The following is a 25,423-nucleotide window of genomic DNA, read 5'->3' as shown; positions in this document are numbered from 1 at the left end:
CTGTCAGTCATGTTTCACATTTAACATTCTTTATGTTTTGTCTAATTTAATTTCCTACCATATTGGAGATATCAATAACAATTACCCTCGCACACCTGTAGGTGATCTATAGGTGTGTAGGAAAAACAACCAAAAAGCAGGTCCAACATCAAAACAAAAAAGAATCAATCCCGCAGACTATACTTTTATTCACTCCTTCATCAGGCATATTTCAAGCATAAAGCTATTTTGTTAACACATTAATATAGGGACCACTTCTCACTATTATCTAGTTGCTTATTATATCATGCCTATTAATATTGGCTGTTTATTAGTACTTATAAAGCATATATTCTGCACGACCATATTCTACATCCCTAATCCTATCCAGTACCTAAACGTAACAACTACCTTACTATTAATAAGCAGTAAATTAGGAGTTTATTGAGGCAAAAGTCATAGTTAATGGTTTGTTAATAGCGAGAATTGGACCTTAAAATAAAGTGTGACCGATACATTTGCAAGTATGTATAGTGTGCAGGAATTTACTTTTTTTCTATCGTATTGGAAAAAAATAAAGTAGCACATTGATCTGCATGCGGGATTTTCATATTGAGAACTCTCTTCATTTGCAGGGTGTTAATGATTCAAAGTTAACGATGCAAAGTTAGTGACCAAACATATCGGTATAAAAAGTTCACCATCAATGTTACAGATAAAGTATAGCGTGGACCACATTAAATAAATATATTTTCATCGGGGTGGATATCAATATTTGATCATCTAAAATCCCTCTCCACTTAATTGTTGCATTACAGTATGTCTGCCATATTTGTAGTTTTTAACACTTTTTATTTGTGGTTGTAGTTCTAATTGAAAACTTGTCCAACACACAATGGATTGGGTTGTGGGCAATATTAGCCGTTAGAGTGTGCATGGATCAGCACCTCAAATTTCCACTTGAAATAGTAAACAATCCAGGTACTTTTGGAATACTTATTTGAACATTTTAAAATTTGAGACGCACTAGTTTTAATTTTGAGTACTATTTAGGATGGATAGTATGCATAGTATCAATTTTAACCTGGTGGATGTTAAAGAGAGGCACAAAAATGTCCCATATACATGGGTGTCACACTTCTTTTGAATTTTTTGCCCTATAAGCATATCCAGAACACCTTTGTGACTGTGCATTGTGAGTTGTAGATGGTCACCACTCATATTTTCTTCTAAATGTAGATTTAGTTCTAAATATGTTTAAATAATCCTAGTAATAATATCTGAAATGTGTTTAAATAATTACATTAATGATTCTAAAGATTATGTTGATTGTAATTTTATACTTTAACTTGTGAGATTAACTGCTGCTTTCCAAACCTTGAGAGAAATGATTGTATATCTTGGTCTATAGAATCCATTACTGCTTGTTTTTGTAGGAGCATATGTGCTGTCTAATTTATGTATCCTGGGATGTTTTGTAGAGATGGGTAGAGGTTTGTTCCCTCCACCCTAGAATGTACCAAAACCCAGATGTGTTTAAGTGTACATTCACTTGCAGAACCATTTATGTGATCCAAAACCAATAAGCTACGATTTAACAGCTCAAATGGACATGACAGAATAAAGGGGATTGTAATGTTATGAAGACCATATGCTATGATAATATTGCAAACAGCTGCAATGCACGATCTGCGTTAGATGTGAATTTTCCCATGCTACTTCCAATGTTATGCAATTCACGCTAAATCAGACCTAGAGGACACTTACCTTAAAATACCCTGCTGTGACTCACAACTCTTTGATTTAGAGAGGGAGATCAGAGGTTAATGTTTTGCATGTTTTGTATTTTGTTTGTTTTGTATTACTTAAACCACAGTAGTTATGGTCCTCCCTGTAAGTGTTTTTTCTTGTTTTTCTGCTTGTTCTTGTTATAATGCTGGACATAGTGTAGTGCAATAGTTAGCAGAGGAGATTTCATGAAAGGGCAAAACCTAGAATACTGAAGGGATAGTTAGTTCACCCAAAATTAAAATTCGGTTATCATTTACTAACTTTTTTTGCCATCCCAAACCTTTTTTCTTTCATGGAACACATAAGGAAACTTTCTAAAAATTGTGTTGCTCTCTCTCATCTATGCAATTAAAATGAATGGGGATTGAAGCATTCAGGCTTCAAAAAGGACGTGAAAGCACCATTAAAGTATCATAAATGTGATCCATGTGACTATATTCTGGTCTTCTGAAACCAGATGATGGTTTTTTTGAGAAGCAGACTGAAAGTTTTTATCTACTGATGTAAAATCAACCATCTTCCCAAACCTATCAGAAGAAATATATTGTAATAATTATTATTATTATTGAAATTAATTTTTATTATTTAATTATGCAATGTATTATTTAGTATTATTATTTTTATTTAATAACAACAACAACAACAGTAATAATAATAATAATTATTACTATGATTGATGAGTAATTATTATTATTTGGTCAAATTATATGGTCAAAAGTTGTGCATATGGACCACCTTTACTAGGCCTTTGCTTTTTTTACAGCATGTTTTAGTCTCTTTATTTTTTAATTGCACAGAAAAACCAGAGCATGGAACACAGTCTTCAAAATGTCATCTTTAGAATTCTGTGCAATAACGTTGTACAAGTTTTGAATGACATGAGAGTAAATAATAACAGAATTTTGATTATTTTTGTGTGAACTATTCCTTTAAGAGCAGATATTCAGGCAAGAGAAAGGTAGAACAGACCCGAAATGTCCGTGTGAGAGTAATTTGAAGGACAATTGCAGAACTCCCCATCATTAAAGCATCCTTGTACAAAACACACTTTGCAGTGCAACAGCTTAAATCACCACCAACGTGTGCCAGGGAAAAATAGCCGTCCTGGCTTGCACCATCTCTTTCATTCGCTCGGTTCAAAGGGGATAAGTTGTTGCTTCAATGTGCAAATGTCTTTAGCCTGAAGGACCTGTTATGTTACTGTGGCTGTTTGTTCTTGTTTAGAGGAGAAGTTGTGGTTGGGTCTGGCCAAGATGCCTGCATTTAATGTTCCTGATGTTTCTGCCTCTCCCTATGCTTTGTTCCGGGGCCAGTAGAAAAAGTAAAGTAAAGCAGAGTGGAGAGTGGGTACCTCTGTCATTTTGTAATTTGCACGTATAAAGTGCATTCTAGTCTGCTGTTGTCTCTTTGTGTAGGTTTGCGTTTGGTTGCTCCATAAAATTTTGTGCAATCCCTGTGGCTGCTTGAACATATACTAATCATGCCATAATTATATACTGTGATATAGTTGGTTATGGATTATTCAACACTAACATTCCTAATTTCTTATATTTTATTTGTTATATATCATCAAAACATCAAATATTATTTGACATTTTTTGGGATATATATTCTTAAAAAAAAAAAAAAAAAAAAATATATATATATATATATATATATATATATATATATATATAAATTTTTCAGGAATATGAGTGCATTTGACTGATAATATAATAAAAAAGTATTTTTACGAGTTTAAATATATATAAATTATATATATTATTTACATTATATTATTTATAATTATGTATTTTCATTACAAATGTGTGTCATAAATAAATAAATAATTTAATTAAATAAAATGTATTTATATATATATATATATATATATATATATATATATATATATATATAATTTGTTTTTCTTTTTTTTTATAATATGTAGAGCTTTTAAGAAATGTAAGTACATTTGTGTGATAGGAAAAACAAACTAATAAGAAAATTGCCTTAATGAAAGCATTCTTACAAAACTGTTTTAACAAATTATCCTAATTAGAATTAATTCATGAAAGCCTGCACCAATTATTGAACGCATATTAATGAATGAATGTACTGATTATTTAGAAATTCATGATCACTCTCAGCCATTAGAGTCTGATTCTGCCTCCTGGTACACCCCTCCCCTCCAGCAGATAACAACTAAAGCAATCATGGCCATTACTTGTTGAATGCTTCCCAGTCTGGTAGCAGATGTTAGGGCTAAAGGGGAAAGCATTTAAGGACTTTGATTGATGATTTCGGGTAATGAATCAAGTTTGTAACCAGTTCAGAAAACTGTCAGATGGGCCCCGCTTCCACTGTAAAGAGCACAAAGAGAAGGGCTGCTGGGACAAGCCGCTGGCGACCGTCAGTGCACAGCCATCCCTCCAGAGGGCTTCTGGGAAAACAATTACTGGGCAAATTCAGAGGAACACATTAACAGCCCAAGCAACCGGGAACAGTGTCTGCCTGTCAGTCTCTCAGGCTGCACAAGAAGCCCGGGGATGGTAGAAGCCCCTTTACGGAACGAGCGACTATCATTTTCATCTGGCCCGGTTTGCGTACAGTAGTATAATCTATGGCGGGATGACATTTGGAGCAGTTGGAGCTCTGATCTACACTGTTATTTCCATTATAAACTGCGGATGAAGTTGATGCATGCGCTGTTTTTCGCTTCAAGGTTAGTGTCCTTGGCTAAAGATCCAGCCTACCTGCTCCTATCATTTCAATACAAGTAGCTTCAAGTAGATCTGTCTTTGCTTATTAGTTCTGCCATTCCATCAAAATTGAACTGATCTGTCAAAGATGGTACGTTCAAAACAGCAACAGTCAATGAAATCCATTCCACACGGCAACATAAATCATGTACAGTAAATTGCTAACAGCACAGAACAGGAACATTTAATTTCATCCAAAAGGGCCGTGGTGAGTTTGTGTTGTCATAACAAGCGCTTGTTGCCATTAAGGGCTGTTTTGTGGAGATTTAATTTGGTCAATGTGCCGTTCTTGAGGGCTCCTTGAGGTTTATCAGGCATGTTTTGCACATTAGTTTTGTTTGTCTTCCAGGCCTGTATGCCGGCTCCAGCACGACACACAATGGAGCCCCACTGGAGTTGCTCTCTTCTGGACCTGACCTGCCCCCCAGGCAGCCCCGCCTGGACCGTGACATCGGCAGCCCCCACCATCTCTCCCCGCTCTCTGGCCTCGAGAACACCCGGGAAGGGTGAGTACCTAACCCTCCGAGCACCACGTTTACTCCCAGTTGCTCTGAAATACACGCAGGGTGGATGAGATCAATGTAGATGACGTCAAAATGGATGAAGGTTGTCATCACAGTAACAGATATCACTGTAGGCATAGTTACACACACTGGCTCTGTTCCAGTGAGTGAGCTGTGACAGAAAGGCTGTTATATATCTTGAAGACATCTCTTTTTGACCAAAGTTGGCACTGGATGGATCCTTTGAGGAAAAGCCAATCCCACTGTGCATTGCGATATGCTCTGTGAACTATCTGAGATGTCTGACGAAGTCAGAAAAAAATGATGATGAAATGTTATACTTTACTCTAATTAAAAAGTAATTATATAATGATTCACTCAGTAGACACTTGTTTCATCCTGAATGAATCATTGTTTCAGTGAATCAGTTGAGTGAATTTGACTCATAATTACAGTCAGTTGTTTCTCTCTGGAAAAATCAGTGGCTGAATTCAGAATAGCACACTAGCACACATCTCTACCTGTTTTTGCCATTAAACATATAGTGCAAACACTAAATAGAATGCTGAATAAAGCCATTGTTTTTTAATGAATCATTAAGTTAATGATTCATTGATTTTCTCTTAAAGATAGACTTGTTTCAGTCTGGCATGCATGAGTGGTTTTGAACTAGTCACTGAGTAAATTATTTATTGACTCACTTATGAAGATTTTTACTTGTTTCATTCCTGAATGAATCCGTGTTTCGGAATGAATCGTTTGAATTCCTCATAAAGACTGAGTCACTTGTTTCTTTCTGGAATGAATCAGTGGCTGAATACAGAATAGGATACTAGCATACAACTCTTTCTATTTTTGCCATATAAAGATACGGTACAAATACTAAGTAGTATGCTAGTATGCTTTTCTGAATTCATCCACTGTTTTTGATCAGTTCCTGAATAAATCAGTTATCTGAATGAACCACTGAGTAAATTATTAATTGACTCACTCATAAAGAGACTTTTTTTCTGGTATAAATCAATGTTTTGAACTAATTGGTTGAGGGAGTGATTTATTGACTCACTTATAAAGATTTTCACTTGTTTCATTCCTGAATGAATCCATGTTTTTGAATGAATCGTTTGAATCGCTCATAAAGACAGGGTCTCTTTTTCTCTGGAAAAATCAGTGGCTGAATTCAGAATAGCACACTAGCACACTACTCTAACTGTTTTTGCCATAAAACATGTAGTACAAATAAAAGTAGTATGCTGAATTAAGTCTCTGTATTTGAATGAATCAGTTAATGATTCATTGATTTCAGTCTGGCATGAATGAGTGATTTTGATCTAATCATTGAGTAAATTGTTAATTGACTCACTTATAAAGATTTTCACTTGTTTCATTCCTGAATGAATGCATGTTTTTGAATGATTCATTTGAATTCATTTGAATAAAAACAGGGTTACTTGTTTCTTTCTGGAATGAATCAGTGGCTGAATTCAGAATAGGGCCACGTTCACACAGCAGCAGCATACGGTCTTGTATTAGAGTCCTTAATACGGTTACGTTCACACACAGTACGGTTATTTACGGGTGTGACAACCACATTCTTTAATCGAACTCACACCCGTACATTTTCAGGATTCACAACCGCATTCTCGGAACACACGCTGTGTGAACGGAACAGGACTGGACAACTAGTTGTCCGTCATACAGTGCGAAAGAGTGCCGCACAAACACGCGTTTACCGTGTGTTACGTGTTTTCATGTGTTTTCAGTAACTTACAGTGACGGAGAAATGAGCTGCATGTCATCTGAAAGTTTTAGATCCAGCCAGTTTTCCACCGGAGCCACTACCCTCAGTTTTGTGTTCTGCGCGTGATTCAAATGCTCCGCTCTCCACCCAAATTTAAAAGCTGCTTTCAGTTAATGAAGATTTGACGGAAGAACTCGTGGCTCGATTGGACTCTTGTCGAGTCAGAAAGTGATAAGATTTTACTTTGGACACTGTCGCTATGGTTACTGGTAAGGAATACAGGCTTGACTCCCGTTGCACTTTCATACAGACAGTATTCCAAACGCAACCGAAGCTGCTGTGTGAACCGGACATTTCGAGACTCACACCTGTAAGTAAATGCGGTTGTCAATCCCAAAAACTGTCAATGTGAACGTAGCCTAGGATACTAGCATATTACTCTTACTATTTTTGCCATGTAAAGATGTAACACAAATAATAAGTAGGTCACAAGAATGGTTTTTTTTTTTTCTGAATTCAGAAAGTTTTTGATCAATTCATGAATAAATCAGTAATTTGAATGAATCATTGAGTAAATGATTAATTGTCATAAAGAGACTTTTTCTAGTGTTTTGTTTTGAATTAATTGGTTGAGGGAATGCTTTAGCCTATTGACTCACTCATAAAGACAGTGACTTCTTTCATTCCTGAATGAATCTGTTTTATGAATCAGATGTGTTGATTCATTGACTCGCTTGTAAAGACAATCATTTGTCGCCACTTACTGGTGTAACAATATAACTGAATATAACAGAAAGAGTCTCTGAAAAATCCATCGGAGTAATAATGAGCTTTTTTATTTTAAAACCTAATAACTACAAAATGTACATGTGTGTTTTTTGATGTCATCAAATTGCTTCGGAATAACTATGTCTGGGATCTTGTTACTATTGCAGTGCTGCAAGATTTTTCTCATAACAGGAGATTTTCTTTGGTAATGTGTGCCGTCTAATGTGTTTTTCACTGTGTGTAAGAACCATATTGATTCAGGGGCCTGGATTTATTTATCATCCAAAGCACCACCGGCAGATTTTTCCCTTGTTCATACAGAGCGTTTGTTTTCATTGTAACACGCTCCTAAAACACACACCCTACAACGCATTTGATGCGTGCGGCTGTGCTCTTCCCTTGCTCTGGCTTCAGTGTGTATTTATCCAGCAAATCTAGATTAAACCAATGTCACCCTAACACAACATAAACCAACTCTGTGCTCTTGGCTTCAGTTTGGAGGTGTCAGTGCTGTGTAATTAAAGCAGGACCGTGTTCCCAAAAAAGATTTTCGAGTGCACCTCTGTTACTCTCTGTCCTCAAGATGCGTTTAGTGTTCTGGAACACTCAGAGGAGGAATACAATGAAGCCTAATATGCCCCTAACAGGACTGAGGCATGTTTCCTATTAAAATCCATGATTTCCCTTTGGACCAGCCAAGTCCAGAGATGCAAATCCAATGTGTCAGCAAGACGTGCAATGTGTATAGTGACAAACAGAGATGTTGGAAATGAGAGAGAAAAAATAGAACAAATCTGTTCTTTTAAAGCATCAAATTTAAATGGGATTTTCTGTTCTTTATCATAGTTAAACGAAAGCAAAAGTGCAGTGTTAAGTAAATTAACTAATTTCACCCACATCTTAGAATAGAAACTTCAAGAGCTTGTTAACAACATAACTCCATTGAAACAATAATGAGCTGTACTCTTGTTCTTCTTCTCTTCCTGTTTGCTCAACTGGTAGAGCATTGTGCTAACAACGCCAAGGTTGTGGGTTTGATTCCCACGGAAAACAAAAACATGTATACTTCGAAAGCACTTTTAATGTGTGTAAAGTTTTTTTTTTCAGCTTGAAATTTGAATCAAAGTGACATTTTCGTTAGCATAAGCCCATTGGATACGTCAATTTCTAGCAAAAATACTCCAACATCCATAAAATGTGCTCAGGCAGCAGTGAGTTGTCATGTTCTTTAAAACCTTTTTGGAAGGTGAGCTGTTTTTCCAGGTCGCATAAAAAAGGCAAAAAAAAGCTCAAGAAAATTAGCGAGCCATTTTAAAGCTCCACAAACAATTACTGCTACTTGCACAGGAATAAGAGCTGAACGAAACCAGCTTGGGGGATACGCGTGTAACTCTATACGCTATTGCACTGAAGGTCACGATGACATATTTGAGCGTACAGAGGACTCTGCTATTCACTGATGCTGAAGGTTTAAGTCTGCGAAAACGTAAGATTATACACACCCTTCTCACAAAGCATGAGATGAAGGTGGACATGAACTTTTTTTGGAAGTAATGAGCTTATGTGGAGTTTGAAATGTAGTATTTTATCCACCTAGTAAGTCCAGAGTCAGCTGTAATATTATAACTTCCCCATACAGTCGCGCTGACAACGCAGTGTTAAGAAAATGGCCGTCTTCTTGTTTGCGGAAGTCATTAGAGTTGGGGTTCCCGATCAGAAATGTATACGCACATATAGCACGCTTTATGCCATCCATTTAACGCCACATCTCTGCCAGGACCTACAACTAACCAGGTATGAAACGTCTACTTACATTTGAAGATGGAGCATTTTGATTTGCATGTTTAAAGTCTAGAGTGTATACTTGGCTGCCAAAGTCAACTACAGCTGCCGCTCTTGTTTTTCCCAAATGGTTTAGCAGGACGTTAAACATTTTGACAAAATTATCTAACTTGCTTGACTCCACTGCTGCAGCCTCTGACCTCATTGCTAAATGTGTTTACCCTGGCTGAAATGGCCCATTTAGACTCCTTTTACTTCGCAAATACTAGTGTCATTTTCTGAAGCTAATATTAAAAAATATGCCAGTGAAAATACATCTAGTGGTCTCCGTTGTGTGGAGTTCGAGATGGAGGGAGGCAGAACTGTTCGGCTTTTGCTCAGAGGAACGTGCTCACCAGCCTGGAGGGCCGAGGGGCTTAATGGGTGGCATTGGCACCTCAACGGTTTCATTTACGTGTTTTGTAGGTGACAGCTTTACAATAAAATTAGGAATAGCCGATCCTGGTGTACAGTAATGGTAATGAGAAACAGGTTTGTTTTAATGAGAAGATATAAAAAATTTCATATTTTTTATTGGAGTACGTTTATATTCACTACTGTTCAAAAATTTGGGGTTGAATTTTCATGTTTTTGAAAGAAGTCTTTTATGCCAAAGTTGCAATTATTTTTGCCAAAAATACAGTAAAACAGTAATACTGTAAAATATTATTACAATTTCAAATAAATAATTTCTATTTTAATACATTTTAAAATACAATTTATTTCTCTCAAGACAAAAATGAAATTATTCCAGTCTTAAGTGTGTCACATGATACTTCATAAATCATTCATTTGGTGCTCAAGAAAAAATTCTTATTATTATCAATGTTGAAAAAAAAAATTTCCGCCTAATATTTTTGTGGAAACCATGATGCACTACAATTCAAATGTTTAGGTTAAGTAAGATAAAAAAATAAAAAAAATAACCATTTTATTTATAAAGTGTCAGAAAAGACATTTATAATTACAATAAACACATTTAAAAAACAATAATAATAATAAATGCTCTTTTTCCCCATTTCTATCCATCAAAGAATCCTGAAAAAAATCATATAAAACAAATATAAAATATATATATAAAATATAAAACAAATTAGCAGCAAAAATTGTTTTCAACACTGATAATAAGAACAATCATTAATATTATTATAATATCACACAATACTAGTTTTTACTGTATTTTTATTAAATAAATGTAGCCTTGGTAAACATAAGAGACTTGCTTCAAAAACATTTAAAAAATCATAGTAATTCTAAACTTTTGACCAACATTGCATATATTTAGTCTCATAAAAGTATGATTAGTGTCAAAAATAATAGTCAAAAAGAATAAAATTCCTTGAAATTGAGTCCATTTCAGCAGGTTTCAGTATCACCCGCTGATCTAAACGGTAGCTACACTGATACATTGAATCTTAAACTAATTTCCCCGCTTGACTGTGCATTGAGCATTTGAGCACTTTAGCTTTTAAGTGTTTAGAAGCAAGCAATAGGCTTGGATCAGTAAGGGCCTGATCTCTCATGAGTGGCTTTAGTTTGCTAACCAGAACCAGAAATGTTCCCACTGACCCGTGCCAAGTCAGCGGCCACTTCGTTCTTCAATCAGAAGAGCTTACCGTGAGACACGTGGGTATCCACACTCTCTCATACACGCCGTCTCCCAGCGGAGCACAACCTGACAGGTGAGACAAGACAAACTGAGAACAGAGCACTCTTCTTCATGAATCTTCATTCAAAAAGGATGTGGGGGGGGGAACTCCATCTTGATCTATTTTGTCTCCAGCCGACTCCTGGAGGATTTGTGTCTGTTTGAGCATAAGGATTGCCTCACCCCTCAAAGCAGCACCTCTGTTGCACGATTTGTAAGGTCTTTGACCCCTCTAACAGGGATTAAACTGGAACGTGACACTACGACAGAGCTTTTCATGAACCTCGCAGCCTGCCTTTAATAACAGTATTATTCCATCATCCAAAATGTAACTTTTCAATGTGTGTCAGCAGTGTAAACTCAACTTCAAACCCCCAGTGCTTGGTCCACATTAATGTTATTTTTTTCTTTTTTTGTGGTCAGAGTTGCTATGTCCCATTTAGGCAGTAGTTCTTTGATCCTTTTGGTGGTTACTTTCTGAGCCAGACGTACAGTAACTATGTTCTTTAACATGGAGCACGTCCAGTGAATCATATTCAGAAGAGTCTCGTTCACTGAATCATGTCTGCTGTGCTGAGTAAGGACTTACTCATGTCTACTGAGCGATGCTCTTGGATATTCACACATGTTCCCATGGAGTCACATTCACTGAATCACAGTCAGCATTAAACACTTTGCCTTTATTACGCAATCTGCTACTTTGAAGAAATACCATTTGTAAACACTTTGTTCACAAGCAAACTATTAAGGGTTAGGTCATTATGCTTTGAAGTTCCTTAAGTCGACTCATCATTGCCTTTTTTAAGATAGTGGACCAGAGTTTCCTATCCCATCACTTTTGACTCAAAATAACCAATTCAGAAGGCCCATAAATCAGCCATAAGGACAATTTTGCATGACTCAGTTCCCCATCTCGCTGATTCTAAATGGAGGATATGACTATATTTTGTTTAATTACTGCTGCTGTGATCAATAGAAAATGTAAATAAATATCTCATTTAAATGAAAATGTATTTCTTAAAAATATTTGGAAGTTTTTTTTTAATCCCTATTGGCATGTTTTTGCTGAAAATAATGATAGGTACTTAAATATGTATCATATTATATATATATATATATATATATATATATATATTGGAAGTTTGCGTTTGGGAAGTTTGATTGACAGGCAATCTGACCAATCATAATACATAAAATATAAAAAGTGTGCATTATAATTGACACCTACATGAACACTTTACAGTTGGTTTCATGACCGTAAGCCATTCTCCTCAAATGCTATTGAAGTTAGAAAAGTGTATACCAATGTCATATGTATCTTTAAAGAGGTTCCCTAAATTTGCAAATATCGAACGTCCAACATAAAACCAAATTTATGCCAGCCCAGTCGCCAAATCTGCAATTTTGTCCGAAAAACAAACCAGACAGGAGAGTAGATTAATGTGGGTGGAATTTCCGGTGTTGAAACAAGACACCTTCTGATTTTCATTCATGTTTATTCCATACTATAACTAGTAAATATGAAAAACATCAGTTCAGGTGCCGTTTGAACCGAGGCGCCAAAATCTGTCATAACACATTAAAGAGCCAAATGGTATTTATAGTTTAAATTTCTTACAAAATGACACAATTTGTAAGTTGAGGCCTTGTTTCATACCAAAAATAACCTGTTCTGTCTTGTCTGTCGTTGCGGCGTCAGTTTCCTCTTTGCTCCACGATGTATCTTTGCGAAGGGTCAGTTGTGCTGCTCAATATTTTCGTGGAAACCATGATACTTTTTCAGGATCATTTGATGAATAGAATGTACAAAAGAACAGCACTTATTTGAAACAGAAATGTTTTATAACAGTGTAAAAGTCTTATAGCATCAACTGTACTTTTCTTTCCTTGTTTACATCCAGTTCGACATAAGTGTCATGCTTGAGCAAGCCAAATGCTTTTCTATCACTTTTGAAGATTAGATGAACATCTACTTTTGGATGATCCATAGGTCAGCGGCCATACAAGCTCTTATGACGTGAGACACAGGCTGTATAGTCACAAAAAGAGCCTGCGAAGCTGAAAGCAGATGATCAGTGAAGGTAAATACCGAAGGGAGAGATTAAACTTGCATATGAAAGATTCCCCTCATTCCTGGAGCCTTAGCGAGCTGCAGCTGGGAGTGATTATAGCATGATTCACTTTAGCTGCACATAGAGGCTGCTTGTAAAAATATGAACAGTATAACTGTTTCCTGAGCTTGTGCTGACAGCAGCTCCCAGGGGGAACGCTGCCGCCGTACTCTCCACAGAAACACATGGCCGCACGTCAGATCACAGCCAGCGACTAGATCTGAACAGCTTTCCTGCATACGAACACAGGCTAGCCCTCTTAACTCTAAACGTATATTTGCTGCATGCCTTGTGAAATATGTTAGCAAAGCTTTTGAGGACATGGCTGTTTAAGAAGAGCCCCATGACTCATGGGGTTACATTCGAGCACAGTTAAAAAAGAAAAAAAAAGCGTATATTTTTTATGCACTTGTGATGAAACTGAGTCCTTGGAATGTGAATTTGGCTAAGAGTGAAAAACGACATAATGGTCTAACAGATGTAACAGCCAAGGAAGTCCTTATCAGATTCTGCGCAAATGAACCATGGGAAATATCACTCCCACGCGAGGCCTGAAACATAAATAAAAAAGAATTATCAACTCATTGGAGTCCAAATTTTACATTAGCGCTTCACTAGGTCTTAACTCTGTGGATCTTAGTACAAAAGGCAGTTTAAATGCAATTTATAATGTGTCTGTTTAAATGCACGTGTTCTAAAGGTGCAAGAAAGGTTTCCTTTGTTTAAAAAAGTGTTACTCGTTATAGCAATAGTGTTTTTAAAAAAAAAAATTTAATCACTCACATGAGCTCATATCACTGGCCTAATGAACACTAATTTTTGTATTAATTTTTTTTATTTTAGGAGTTTGTGTGGGACATATCACAGGATCAAAGCAATGAACAAACATTTGCTGCTTGCTGCTGGGTTGCATATGATATTGGGGGAGGGACAGTCTCATTCAAGAGCATTTGATTGGACAAAAATTGGTGCAGTGCAGGATGAGTCATCAATGTTTTTACTCCATTTTTCCAGACAAGAAAGATTGTAAATAATAATGTGTACAATATCATTCAAATGTTTGGGGTCGGTAAGACTTCTAATGTCTTGGAAATAAGCCTCTTATGGTCACCAAGGCTGCATTTATTTGATCAAACATACAGTAAAAACAGTAATATTGTGAAACATTATTACAGTTTAAAATAAATATTTTCTACTTGAATATATTTAAAAATATTCAGCAGCCATTGCACTAGTCTTCAGTGTCACATGATCCTTCAGAAATCATTCTAATATGCTGATTTGGTGCTTAAGAAACATTTCGTATTATAATCAATAATGTTGACAACAGTTGTGCTGCTTAATATTTTTTGTGGAAATTATGATACATTTTTTTCAGATTTATTTAATAAATTCAAAAGAACATCATTTATATAACATGTCTTTACTTTCACTTTCGCTAAATGTATTGAGTAGTTACAGAATAAAAGTATTAATTTCTTTTTTTTTTTAATCTTGCAGACTTTTGAACCATAGTGTTTATCTTCTAAAAGTGAATTTTATAAGTATTTGGGAGCAGACTAGCATATACAGTGAATGTATTTTAGTAAAGAGTATGGAATAGCCTTAAAGGGACTTTGGTTTTAGCTTTAAGGGCCATGGAAAAAGCCTCAAAACCCTAATATTTATTCCATGAGGTCTTTAATATTTAAGTAAAAAATGTAAACATGTTATAAATACCGATCTTATATATGGTTCGGGAGAATGAACAGGCAGTAATGTGCATTAATTTTTTTCATTTCCTCTGTCCCTCCATATGTCCTCATAATATCTCTCCATAACTAGCATCTGTTTGTCATACTTCTGTTTAAACAGGCGATTCTTTGAGTTTGTTTTTGTTTTCTGTTCATTTCTGAAATTCAGAATATGACTCTTTGATGTGCGCACTGAAGGCAGAGAGCCTTGACTTAGGGGGCAGGAACGACTTCACAGGGCCATTGGGTTGGCACTCCACGTTTTGCTGGAACTTGGTTTTGCATATTTGAAGACTTGCTTGTGACAGCTGCATCTAATGGCACTAACAAAGCCTTTATTTGTTCCATTGTGTGCAAGCATGAGCTAGCTATCATAACTTCCCCAAAGCCATCACAGTGTACAGTAAGTCAGGGGCATGTTATGTATAAGTGGCATCTGGAGTGAAGAACGGGGCTTGTACTCAATCAAAACCAGGCTCTTGACTTTCCATTATAACAAGAATTGGAAAAGGATAAAGCATGTTAGAGTAAATAAAAAATAAATGAATAAAATAAATAAATAACGGTTCACTTTAGGCTATGTGGCTCTTTTTCTGAGGTAATCCTCTCAGATCTTTCTCAGGGTTAAAGGTAGGATGGGGTGAGGCTATAAAGTTACTATAAAGTAATATTCACAGGACTCGTATAAGTTATATACTCTATATGAAATTTTATAGCATTGTTTTGGCCTGCTTATCTTCCACCATTAATCTTAATAGTTAACGCTCTCTTTCTCTCTTCCAGGTTATCCGGAGCTTTGCTGTCTCCAGGGATCAGTCTGCTGAAGGCCGCCACGTCTCCTCCACCAACACTAGAGAAGCAACAGAACTCCTCTTCCAGCCAGCAACACCTCCACGCTCACCATAAACCCTACACTGCCTTCCACAACCTGCCTTCAAGTGAGGGTACGAGACCTTCTGTGTTTGTTTGCTCTGATTTTATTGGGTGGTAGTCTTCACACACATCAAAAGTCCAGCACTTCCTTTAGGCTGATTTAAAACTCTTCACACACACATCAAAAGTCGGGAAGTATTCTCGAAGTAAATAAAAGGAAACCCTGGATTACATTTTACAAGAAATTACTACTTTAGTCTGTCTACTTCAGAATTTTAATTCAGTGTGTTACTTTCCATTTCTTTGTAATTCTTTGTGAAATTTACTAACAGTTTCTAAGTGAAAATAGTTGCAAAGTAAATCCTACACCAAAAAGATTTTTCCATTCTTTATGGTGGTCACCACGATGATTTTGGGGTGTTGTGGTTGGTTGCCAGGGTGTTGTTATTTGCTTTCCAAATTATTCAGAATGTTTCATTAATGTGTTGCTAAGTTGTTCTGAGTGTTTGTTAGGTGGTTGCTTACTGGCCCAGATTAAAAGAGCCCACTGTGAAGAGCCCTCAGATCCCTCCTTTAGTAGTCTATGGGATTTTTGTTTCTCTGCTTTATTGTCCAGTATGATTGCTTAGAAAAATAATAGTACACATCTCTTCAAGGAGCCTCATAACCTAACACAAATCTGAGCAATTAGATGAGGTTATAAAAGGTGAAGTCTGCATTAAAAGGAAATTGCGATTTGTCTTTCCTTAACTACTTTACCCTGTAAAGCCTGACATATGCAGAAAATTTATTATTTTTTTATTTAACTTTTTATTGAACTTTTATACAAAATCAAAAAAGAAGAGTATCATATTTGATACATAAGGTTTTATAGTTGATATTTTATGATATATAGGATACATGGAGCTCATACTCAAGGAGGAAAAACCTGTTTTATTCAGAGGCCCAAACTGAGCAAAAATATGCAATTTGTTAAAGTTGCGGGTATTGATATGGTAAAAAATTAAGATGAAATTCTGATTGCTTGTTAATGAATTACATATTTGACAGAATAGCAGACTATTTACATACAATTCATATATATGTATGAATATCAGTTGTCATGTCTTGGTAAGAAGATATTAAAATTAGTTTTATGATCATAGCTTTCTAGTTTTTATTGTAGGGCAAACATATGATGCAGTGCAATACAGTGATTAAGAGATGAACCAATGAACATTCTTCCAAAGTCTGGTGTATCATATTTGATACTCGCATTTTAACATGCTTTTTCTAAATACATTTTTTCTAAGTTGCTTGAGTCCAGTAAGTGCTCACATATTGCATATGACACTGTAGGCTTTATGGGGTTAAAATTATGTGCACAGATACAGTAATTTATAATGAACACTGCAGTATCCCATGAAAATAAAGAATTGTCGATTTTGATTTCATGGTAAAGCAACACTGGTAATCATGATTCCCTGAGCAAGTACCACAAATAAGAGTCAAAACTCTCACAGTTCCAGTTGCCTGCCTTTACTTGTGATCTATTGGAATATACCTGTTGAAAACTCTCAGCACATGAGTGTTTGGTGTCAGAGAGAGTCCCATCAGTGTGAGAGCTGGCGTAGTCTCTGCAGTGCTGTGTGCATCAGCCAGAACATGTGGGCTGAAAGAGACGGCTGGAACCACAAGAGGAAGCTTTTTGCTCTAAAACCACCCAGTCCAAAACAGCTCAGCTGTCTGTCAAAAGAACTGCTGTGAAAGAGAAATGCTCGACTTCCTTGTCAGGACACAGATGTACATATGTACCACCTCAAATCCAAGACCCCCATCTGAGAGAAACTACTTGTTTAACACTTCTGGAAGCAACCTCGGAGAAACAGGGGAATAGTCCAAAAATAGAAGTACAAACAGGAATGCAGGATTTCTGTGGTTTTTGCCATCGCTATTTTAGGTTTTGAACATATAGAAAAAAAACACATCTGAATGATATTTCATTCTGATGTTTTACTTTGTGTTTGGGTATGTGTACACAGATTACCGTGGCAATTTCCAGAGCTGTTTCCATTTTGGCGACGGCTACAGAATGGACCAGTCCATCAGCGGCGGCCATCAACCTGCAGAGTCCCACAGCTTCAACACAAACCAACACAACGGCTTCCACATGAGCTGTTCCACCAGCACCTCTTCCACAGGTACACAAATAACCCCCTGCACAAATAAAGTGCAGTCTCATTTGTGAAATTACTAGGGCATAAATATTTGTCTATTGTCAGTAGAGTAGCGTTGTATAAAGCACAGCTCACAAAGAAGTCACTATCTATTGGTCAACACTGCGAATGTGCATGACCGGCTAATATCCTTAGCGAAATCTGCATGGCCAAATCTTTCACCTATTGATGGTTCAAATCTCTGCTTTTGACATTAAAACAATGTATCGGAGCATGATTCGTTTTTTTCCAAAAGCAATTTAATTTGTGCTAGCACTATGATCACTAAAATAATGTCTGCAATGTGTTTTTTTTTTTTTAAATAAAATAAAACGAACAAAAAAATTAAATAAAATAAAATAAAAAGAAATGTTTTGTTCAGCCTTTAATACTTTTGACACGAAATTGAACAGATTGATATGACTGCTGTGAAAATTTGCAGAACAACAGTAAATGGTATTAGACTTTTACCTCCACAAATACTTTTAATTAGTAATATCACAGTAAAATTAGGTATACTTGATATTGTCAGTTGCCATTATACATTAGGGCACTGTAGCATCATTTCAGCACATCAACAGGAATAGGCAACATGGTTAGTAACAGCTCAACTGATCTGGCTTTGTAGTTATCTTATCGTTTTTCTTTCCCATATTACCCATCAAGCTGTCTCCAGTTTCACTGCCCTACAAATTATTCTTATTATTAAACAAGTGTATTTCAAATCTGCAAAAACTTGGGCAGTACCCTCAAAAAGACAACTACCTTAGTTCCCGTTCAAGGGTGCACATTAGTAATTAGTACTTCAAGGTACTTACGGGCTAACAGGACTTTTTTTTTTTGTTGCACATTTTAATACAAGTTTAACGTGTTTTTCCATATTTTCCTTTTTTCATAATGCAAAGGTTTCAGCCTGGTGCCAGACATCATAGGATCAGGTTGCCAGTTCTCACCGGGCACAGAGGAGAGTGTTTTCTTTCAGGTGGGCGGCTTCGATCGTGGCTTGAGCCAAATGTCATCAGTGTACACAGAGACATAGGACCAGCTTACCTTGTCGGCCATCAACACAATTGTCTTCTTTCAGACCAAAACTCTCTTTTCTTTATGCACTATCAAGAGTTTAGATTTTTTTTCCCCTCAGAATTCATCTTTTTTTCCATGAAATGCATAGTTGGATCACCTCGATTGGACTGAAATATCTGCTTCCTTGACTACGTGAAAAGCTGCTATTCCACAGCCACGAAGGTTAAATGATGAAGGGTTTGTGTTGTGGAGTGTTTATTTGTGGATGTTTTGAAATTGTGCTTTTTTCACAGTGTTTTGAAAGATATGTTCAAAGTCTCATGAGATACTCCCTTGTCGTCATCACGGCATCACTAGTTTTAATAAATCCAGCTGGTCAGCTCAGATCCTATTGTGACTTTGGAACGGTTTGATAGAAACTTCAGAACCACCACAGCTCATCGGTGATGAGTTCCACATTTCCCTCTCAGAGCTCTTTTTCTGATTTGTTGGCTGTTGTGTTGGAAACAATTATTTAGTGTTGCTGTGTTTTGTCAGTGAATGTTTGCAAATGTTTGTATTGCTTTGTCATTTGGTTGTCATCATCCCAGATAAACAGAGTTCTTTATTTTGTAATGGTTGATGGCTTTAATATCTACCACACTTTCAACGCATGTATAAAATGTACAGTTTGTTTAATATTAATAATTATGTCAACCTCTGAATCTCTGAAAATAAATGACTCTTGAATATCACGGTCTAATGCTCATCATTGTATGTTTTAGCTGTGGTAATTATGTTGACTGGTTAACTAAATAAATATGGTGTTACTCAGACTCAAATATCATTAAATTCAGTTTAAACTCTACTAAATATACTGGAGAATCAAATTGCAAGATATTTTGCAAATGATTTGCATATGTTCCCTTTACTTTTCAAAGTTTATTGGAACTAGCCCCAGCCATATGAATGAACGGAGCAGGAAAAAACTTTTGTAATTTCATAAACTATTGTAGACTATTCTTAGGTGGAGTCTGCCCCCTTTTGGAGAGGATTAGGATCATTCCTCTCTGAAAATCTGTCATAACATATACTTAAAGGAACAATTTTCATTTACTCCCTCTTGTGTCGTTCCAAACCCATTAATCAAAATTCACATTGTTTGGGTGAACTATCCTTTCAGGTTTCAAATAATTACTAAATATCACAAATGAGACCATAGAAAACAGCACTCCAAAAAAAACGGATGTTTTTGTATCATGTAATCCGAGATCTACAATCAGAAGCCTTTAAGACTGTGACTTTGTTATATCTTTCATAATTATATAGGTTTTAGTTTTATACAATAAGGCACGAGAATAATTATTCATAAATTTCAAATTTTCACACAGATTTTCTTTTTTAAATGGAATCTGAATGACTCATATTCAAGATTCAATCACTTTATTGTTATTAAGTACATGGTTGACTTTTTAATTAGAAATTACATTTTTTTTTATTAACATATGAGTGGCAAACAACTCGCATGAGCTGAAGTGAATAGTGATAGGAATAAATAGAACAAAGAAAAACAATAAATAATAGTAACAGTGTAATATTTGTTGGGTTCTCTCTTCTTATAACACAGGACTAAATGAGCTCACAGTTCAATTGACTTGCTGCCACCACCTTTGTTTAGCCCGGTTAGGAACGGGATATGGAGCCTGAGCAACCACAACCAGAGTAAGGAAATAGGAATACCTTTATGAACACATTTCAAGTTTTAAATTTGACTGGGTATCAAACATCAGTATAAAATATAATATAAAATATATATAAAATAAAAAACCCCACCAGTAATTCATAAATCTCTACTCCGTAGTGCATCACTTCACTCTGACACGTGTATCAAATATAAAAGGGCATGGCAAACGTGAAAAGTCACACGTGTACTGATTACCGTGGGAAGTAGGGGTGCTGAGGGTGCTGCAGTACCCCCTGGCGTGTAGCCCGAGAAAAAAATGGGGGGGCTGGGGGTATTTTTTTGTCACAAATTTTGTAACAAAATAAATCTCATTTTATTAATTTGTATATTCATTAAAATTAATAGAAAAAATAAGCCTAAGCCTACAATGACAATAAGCAAAATTAATTAAGTTGAATCAAATTGATAGTGAAAATCGTATCAACTTAAACTGACTTTGATCAAATAATCTATAAAGGTGCAAACGTATTTACTTACACATATTTGAGAATCGGGATATTTCCTGAAATATATTTAACACGTTTGGAAATATTTCGAATAAAAAAAATTAATAAAATACAATAAAACATAAGCCTATATCTATACAGTCTATCGTGGCTGCTGTGTGTCACATGACAAGCATGACACCCCCCCACCCCCCCACCTCACCTCTGGTTATATTGCTTAAGTTTATTTGCCTTTCTTGGCTCTGATCTTCCGGAGGTAGAACTCCAGCTCTTTCCCTTCCAAAATGTATCCGTCTGCTCTGCCACACTGGCCAGGCCTGGACCCAATACAGGCTGAGATGATAGAACAGTAAAAAGCAAACTTAGACAGAAGCACTGGGACTCTTTGACTAATTAAACAAAGGTGCGTCTTTAACTGGAACCAGTCTTACTGGTTTTGAACATGCAGGGGGAAAAAAAAACTCAAAATGAGTGTGTGAGACCACAGTTTGGCTTCTTTCTTGTTCCTTAAATGATCATAAAAATAAGAACATCCTGTGATATTACTAAATTAGCAAGGATTAGGACACATACTGTAATGTTTATTTGCTTTGGACCATGGAATGAATGGAATAATGGAAATGTGCCACCTCTGCTGTTAAAACAACATGCTCTTCTCAGTGATCAGTTTAAGAAAATGGAGATGGTTGTGAATGGCTCAAAGTGTGGAAAACTCACCAAGAAGCTTGCCCTGCAGGAACTGCTCCTCCAGCAAACTGCTAATCTTGCTCTTCTTCCTGCGTCCATCAATCTTCTTCTGAACCTTATTTGACCATTTCTTATTCAACATCTCCTCTTCTGGAGTCTGAGGGATGAAAATACATATGTAAATTTACAAAGGGAACTTCTCAAAATACTGCACTTAAAAGCTTCAAGAAGGTTTAGATTCTGGTGTTGTATGTGGTATGGATTGTTTGAACAAGGTCCCAGTCTTAAATTGTATATCTGAACGGAATATTAGTGCTTAATTAGAAACCAATATTGGCTTATTCTCGCTTAAGATGCCATACTAACCCATACTTCTAAATTTGATCATTTGGAGTCTAAAGGTGAATTTATATTGCCATTTATCAAATCGCTGCAGGTTTTATAATACTAGTAGGTGTCTGCGGTATTTTGACTGCATAAAGTTCCACTTTGCTCTACTCACTTGAATTGCCAGTGTTTCATAAATCAATGCAATTACAAGCTCCTCTGAAAATTTGCATTGTCAACCATGTAAAGATTGGAGCATGTGGTTTTGTTATTTTGTGTGTAATATGCATGAGCAGTCTGCGGCTGAGACGCCTGAATTTCATCTCTAATAATACACATGCCCATCTATTTATAGTGTGAGCTGTGACATGAAAGCCTACCAGCTTTGCCCCTTACTTACGGCCCAGTGGAATGGCGTAGTGGGCTTCATACCACTGCCTGAACGGTGTGCTGTCTACCAGAACAATGCAGTTCTTCACCAGGGTCTTGGTTCTCACAAGCTCATTGTTGGAGGCATTGTACACAACGTCAATGATCCTGGTTTTGCGAGTACAACCTGTGAGTTAAGAGTGAAAAATTACATGTACTTTTAATTATTGCCAAAAATCGAGAGAAAAAAACCCAGAGAATTTCCAGAGTAGGATTCAGAGTAGTAGATGTTACGTTTAGATTTGCTCACAGTGAATAAATAATTCACATGGCATGATGTATGCCATGTGTAAAAACTGAAAAGTGTCCACACAACCCATGAGCCAGATATTTAAGAGCGGGTAAATTCAACAGTTTTCCCTGCGAAAGCAAATTGTTTTTGTTTAACAGTGATGTGTTACATCAGAGACGTCATGCAAAATTTATGAGAAAATTTCCAGGCACCACTTCTATGATCTCAGTCTAAAGGCATTTCATGGTTTTAATACTTCTAAATGCACTGACACACAGACTCATTGTCCTGACAACCAATAAAAATATTAGTTGGCAAGACATCTGGAAGCTAGAGGGGTGAAAATGCACCAAAACATACCGATTTATAAGTTTGCGACTGCTCAGTCACTCCTTCAGTAGACCACAGTGATTAGCATTTTAACGGGTATCTGCATGTTTAAAAAGCCAATGATAAAGTAATTCAATAGAGCTAGTCAGTTTGTAGTCCTAAAAACTTCATCTTGTAAATTATCAATTTATTGATTACCAAATAAAGAAATTAACTGCATTAATAAGCTAACAAATAAAGGGCTTACATGGTTTAATGTAGTAAATGGCAATAAGTAATGCCGCTATAGCCTAACATTGTGTCAGTGTTAGGTTAATGTAATACAAATGTAGTAACTTGCTTTTGGAGCTGGAATAAGAGGAGAAGGAGAACAAAGACTTTGAGAAGGAAGGAAGGAAGGAATGAAGGTAAGTTAGTTATATTATGAGCAGAGATGTGCGCTGACTGCGCTCACACTCAGAGCCCCAGGCGATGTTCCCGCTGTCCAGTCTCAGCGCGCGGTATTTCTTATTGCCTCCCCTCACGCGCACTGTGTGAAGTTTACCATTTATTATTCAAATTCTTCATTTTTATGTACATTTATTATTATACTTTTTATGTATTCTTAATGTAGTTTTATGCATTTAACAGCATATTGTATTAGACCACTTGGAATGTGTAGACTGCGTCTCTGCAGTCATCAAATCAAAACCATATGAAATGACGCACATATCCTGATGCTTATTTTTAGACGATGATCGTTGATGCTCGACAACCAAAGTATCGCACCTTTGTGTTGGCTGGAGGGCGACCTAATTCATACTTTCTTTTCTTATGGTAGGGCTTTCTTTTCCCTCCGGTTTTACGACGCTTGTGCCAGTGATCCCTGGAGATACCTGAAGAGAACAGAGACGACAAAAACAAACAAATGTATTCAGCTGCGAAAAACTTACAAAATTCTTAGTGGATGAGTATAATTGTATAAAATATAGCTGAAAGGCATTAGAACGTAGAACTGAACACACATCGCAGTTTACATGTTTTAATCCTCCTCGATATGTTACAATGCATACATTAATAATAATAATTTAAGGTCAAAGTATACTTTGGACAGCTGCACTCCGTCCGCGTAAAGGCAATTTTTCGAGAGCGCGCAGACGGTGTGCGTACAATTTTTAATATTTAATGATTTTTAATGGGTTTTTTTAAAAGTCTCTTCTGCTCACCAAGCCTGCATTTATTTGACCCAAAGTACAGCAAAAACAGTAACATGCTGAAATATTTTTATCATTTAATTCTATTAAATATTCTATTTGAATACATTATATAACAAATTATGACAGCACTCAAAAGAACAGTCTTTTTCCGTTTTATTTACCGATCATCTCCAATGGGGAAAAGACACAAATGTTTCGAGGAAGGCTTTTCCCCATAATTTCTTATACAAAGTAATTTAATAGATTGACACACCAAAATAAAAAGATCAAGTAACGGAATACATTATAAAATGTCATTTATTCCTGTGATTTCAAAGCTGAATTTTTAGCATCGTTACTCCAGTCACATGATCCTTCAGAAATCATATTCTTATTTGCTGCTCAAAAACATTTATTACTATGTTATGTTGAAAACAGCTGAGCAAAATTGTTTTCAGGTTTCTTTGATGAATAGAAAGTTCAGAAGAACAGCATTTATCTGAAATAGAAATCTTTTGTAACATTATAAATTCATCATTCATTCATTATAAAGTCTTTATCATCACTTTTGAACATTTTAAAGCATCCTTGCTAAATAATAGTATTAATTTCTATAATTATTTCCTATAAACAGTATAGGGTAAACGTACCTATAAGCACACTTCCATTTTTGAGATCAGATTCTAAAAAGAAAAAAATTTATTATCCTACTTGATGTCTTAATCAATTGATATGTTTGTTACTAAATACTATAATTTCAAGTCAATCAGATCATTGCACACCGAGATATGAGTCTCCATGAGCTGTCTGAAAACTTTCACCAAAAGAGGAGCCCCTTAAAATGTGCATTTTTTAGATGTTTAAGCCTTTATTTTGGGTAAGTTTCACTACTTATTGTAAAATTAAGAGATTAATGTTCAAACTTTTGCATATTATAACCTGGAACATGGATGTGGGAAATAATTATATTAGATCCAGATAAGATAGTTTTAGCAACACAGCGCAGATGCTACAGAGTTAGCTGTATAAGATTGTGTGCTACGCTAACATATTACTTTACAGGCATTACTGGCTTGTACTTTTACATCCATAATATTATAAATTGACAGTTTATTGCTGGTCTGTGGTTTTACAGTGCTGTGATTTTTAA

At 36.0% G+C, this 25,423-nt stretch overlaps 1 protein-coding gene across 1 annotated transcript in view; it reads left to right on the top strand.

Moving 5' to 3' along the window:
• Positions 1 to 19,651, top strand: part of glis1b (GLIS family zinc finger 1b) — a 70,070-nt gene extending 50,419 nt beyond the window's left edge. Inside the window, exons 8-11 of the mRNA XM_079382579.1 lie at positions 4,858 to 5,014; positions 15,617 to 15,777; positions 17,728 to 17,886; positions 18,807 to 19,651. Of these exons, the coding sequence (XP_079238705.1) occupies positions 4,858 to 5,014; positions 15,617 to 15,777; positions 17,728 to 17,886; positions 18,807 to 18,940 (611 nt within the window). The 3' untranslated portion in view covers positions 18,941 to 19,651. The remainder of the gene's footprint in view (positions 1 to 4,857; positions 5,015 to 15,616; positions 15,778 to 17,727; positions 17,887 to 18,806) is intronic.
• The last annotated feature ends 5,772 nt before the right edge of the window (positions 19,652 to 25,423 follow it).

Source organism: Barbus barbus (assembly GCF_936440315.1).
Source record: "Barbus barbus genome assembly, chromosome: 28".
NCBI lineage: Eukaryota > Metazoa > Chordata > Actinopteri > Cypriniformes > Cyprinidae > Barbus > Barbus barbus.
The sequence above is the reverse complement of the archived record's forward strand: the minus strand, read 5'-3'. Positions and strand labels throughout refer to the sequence as shown.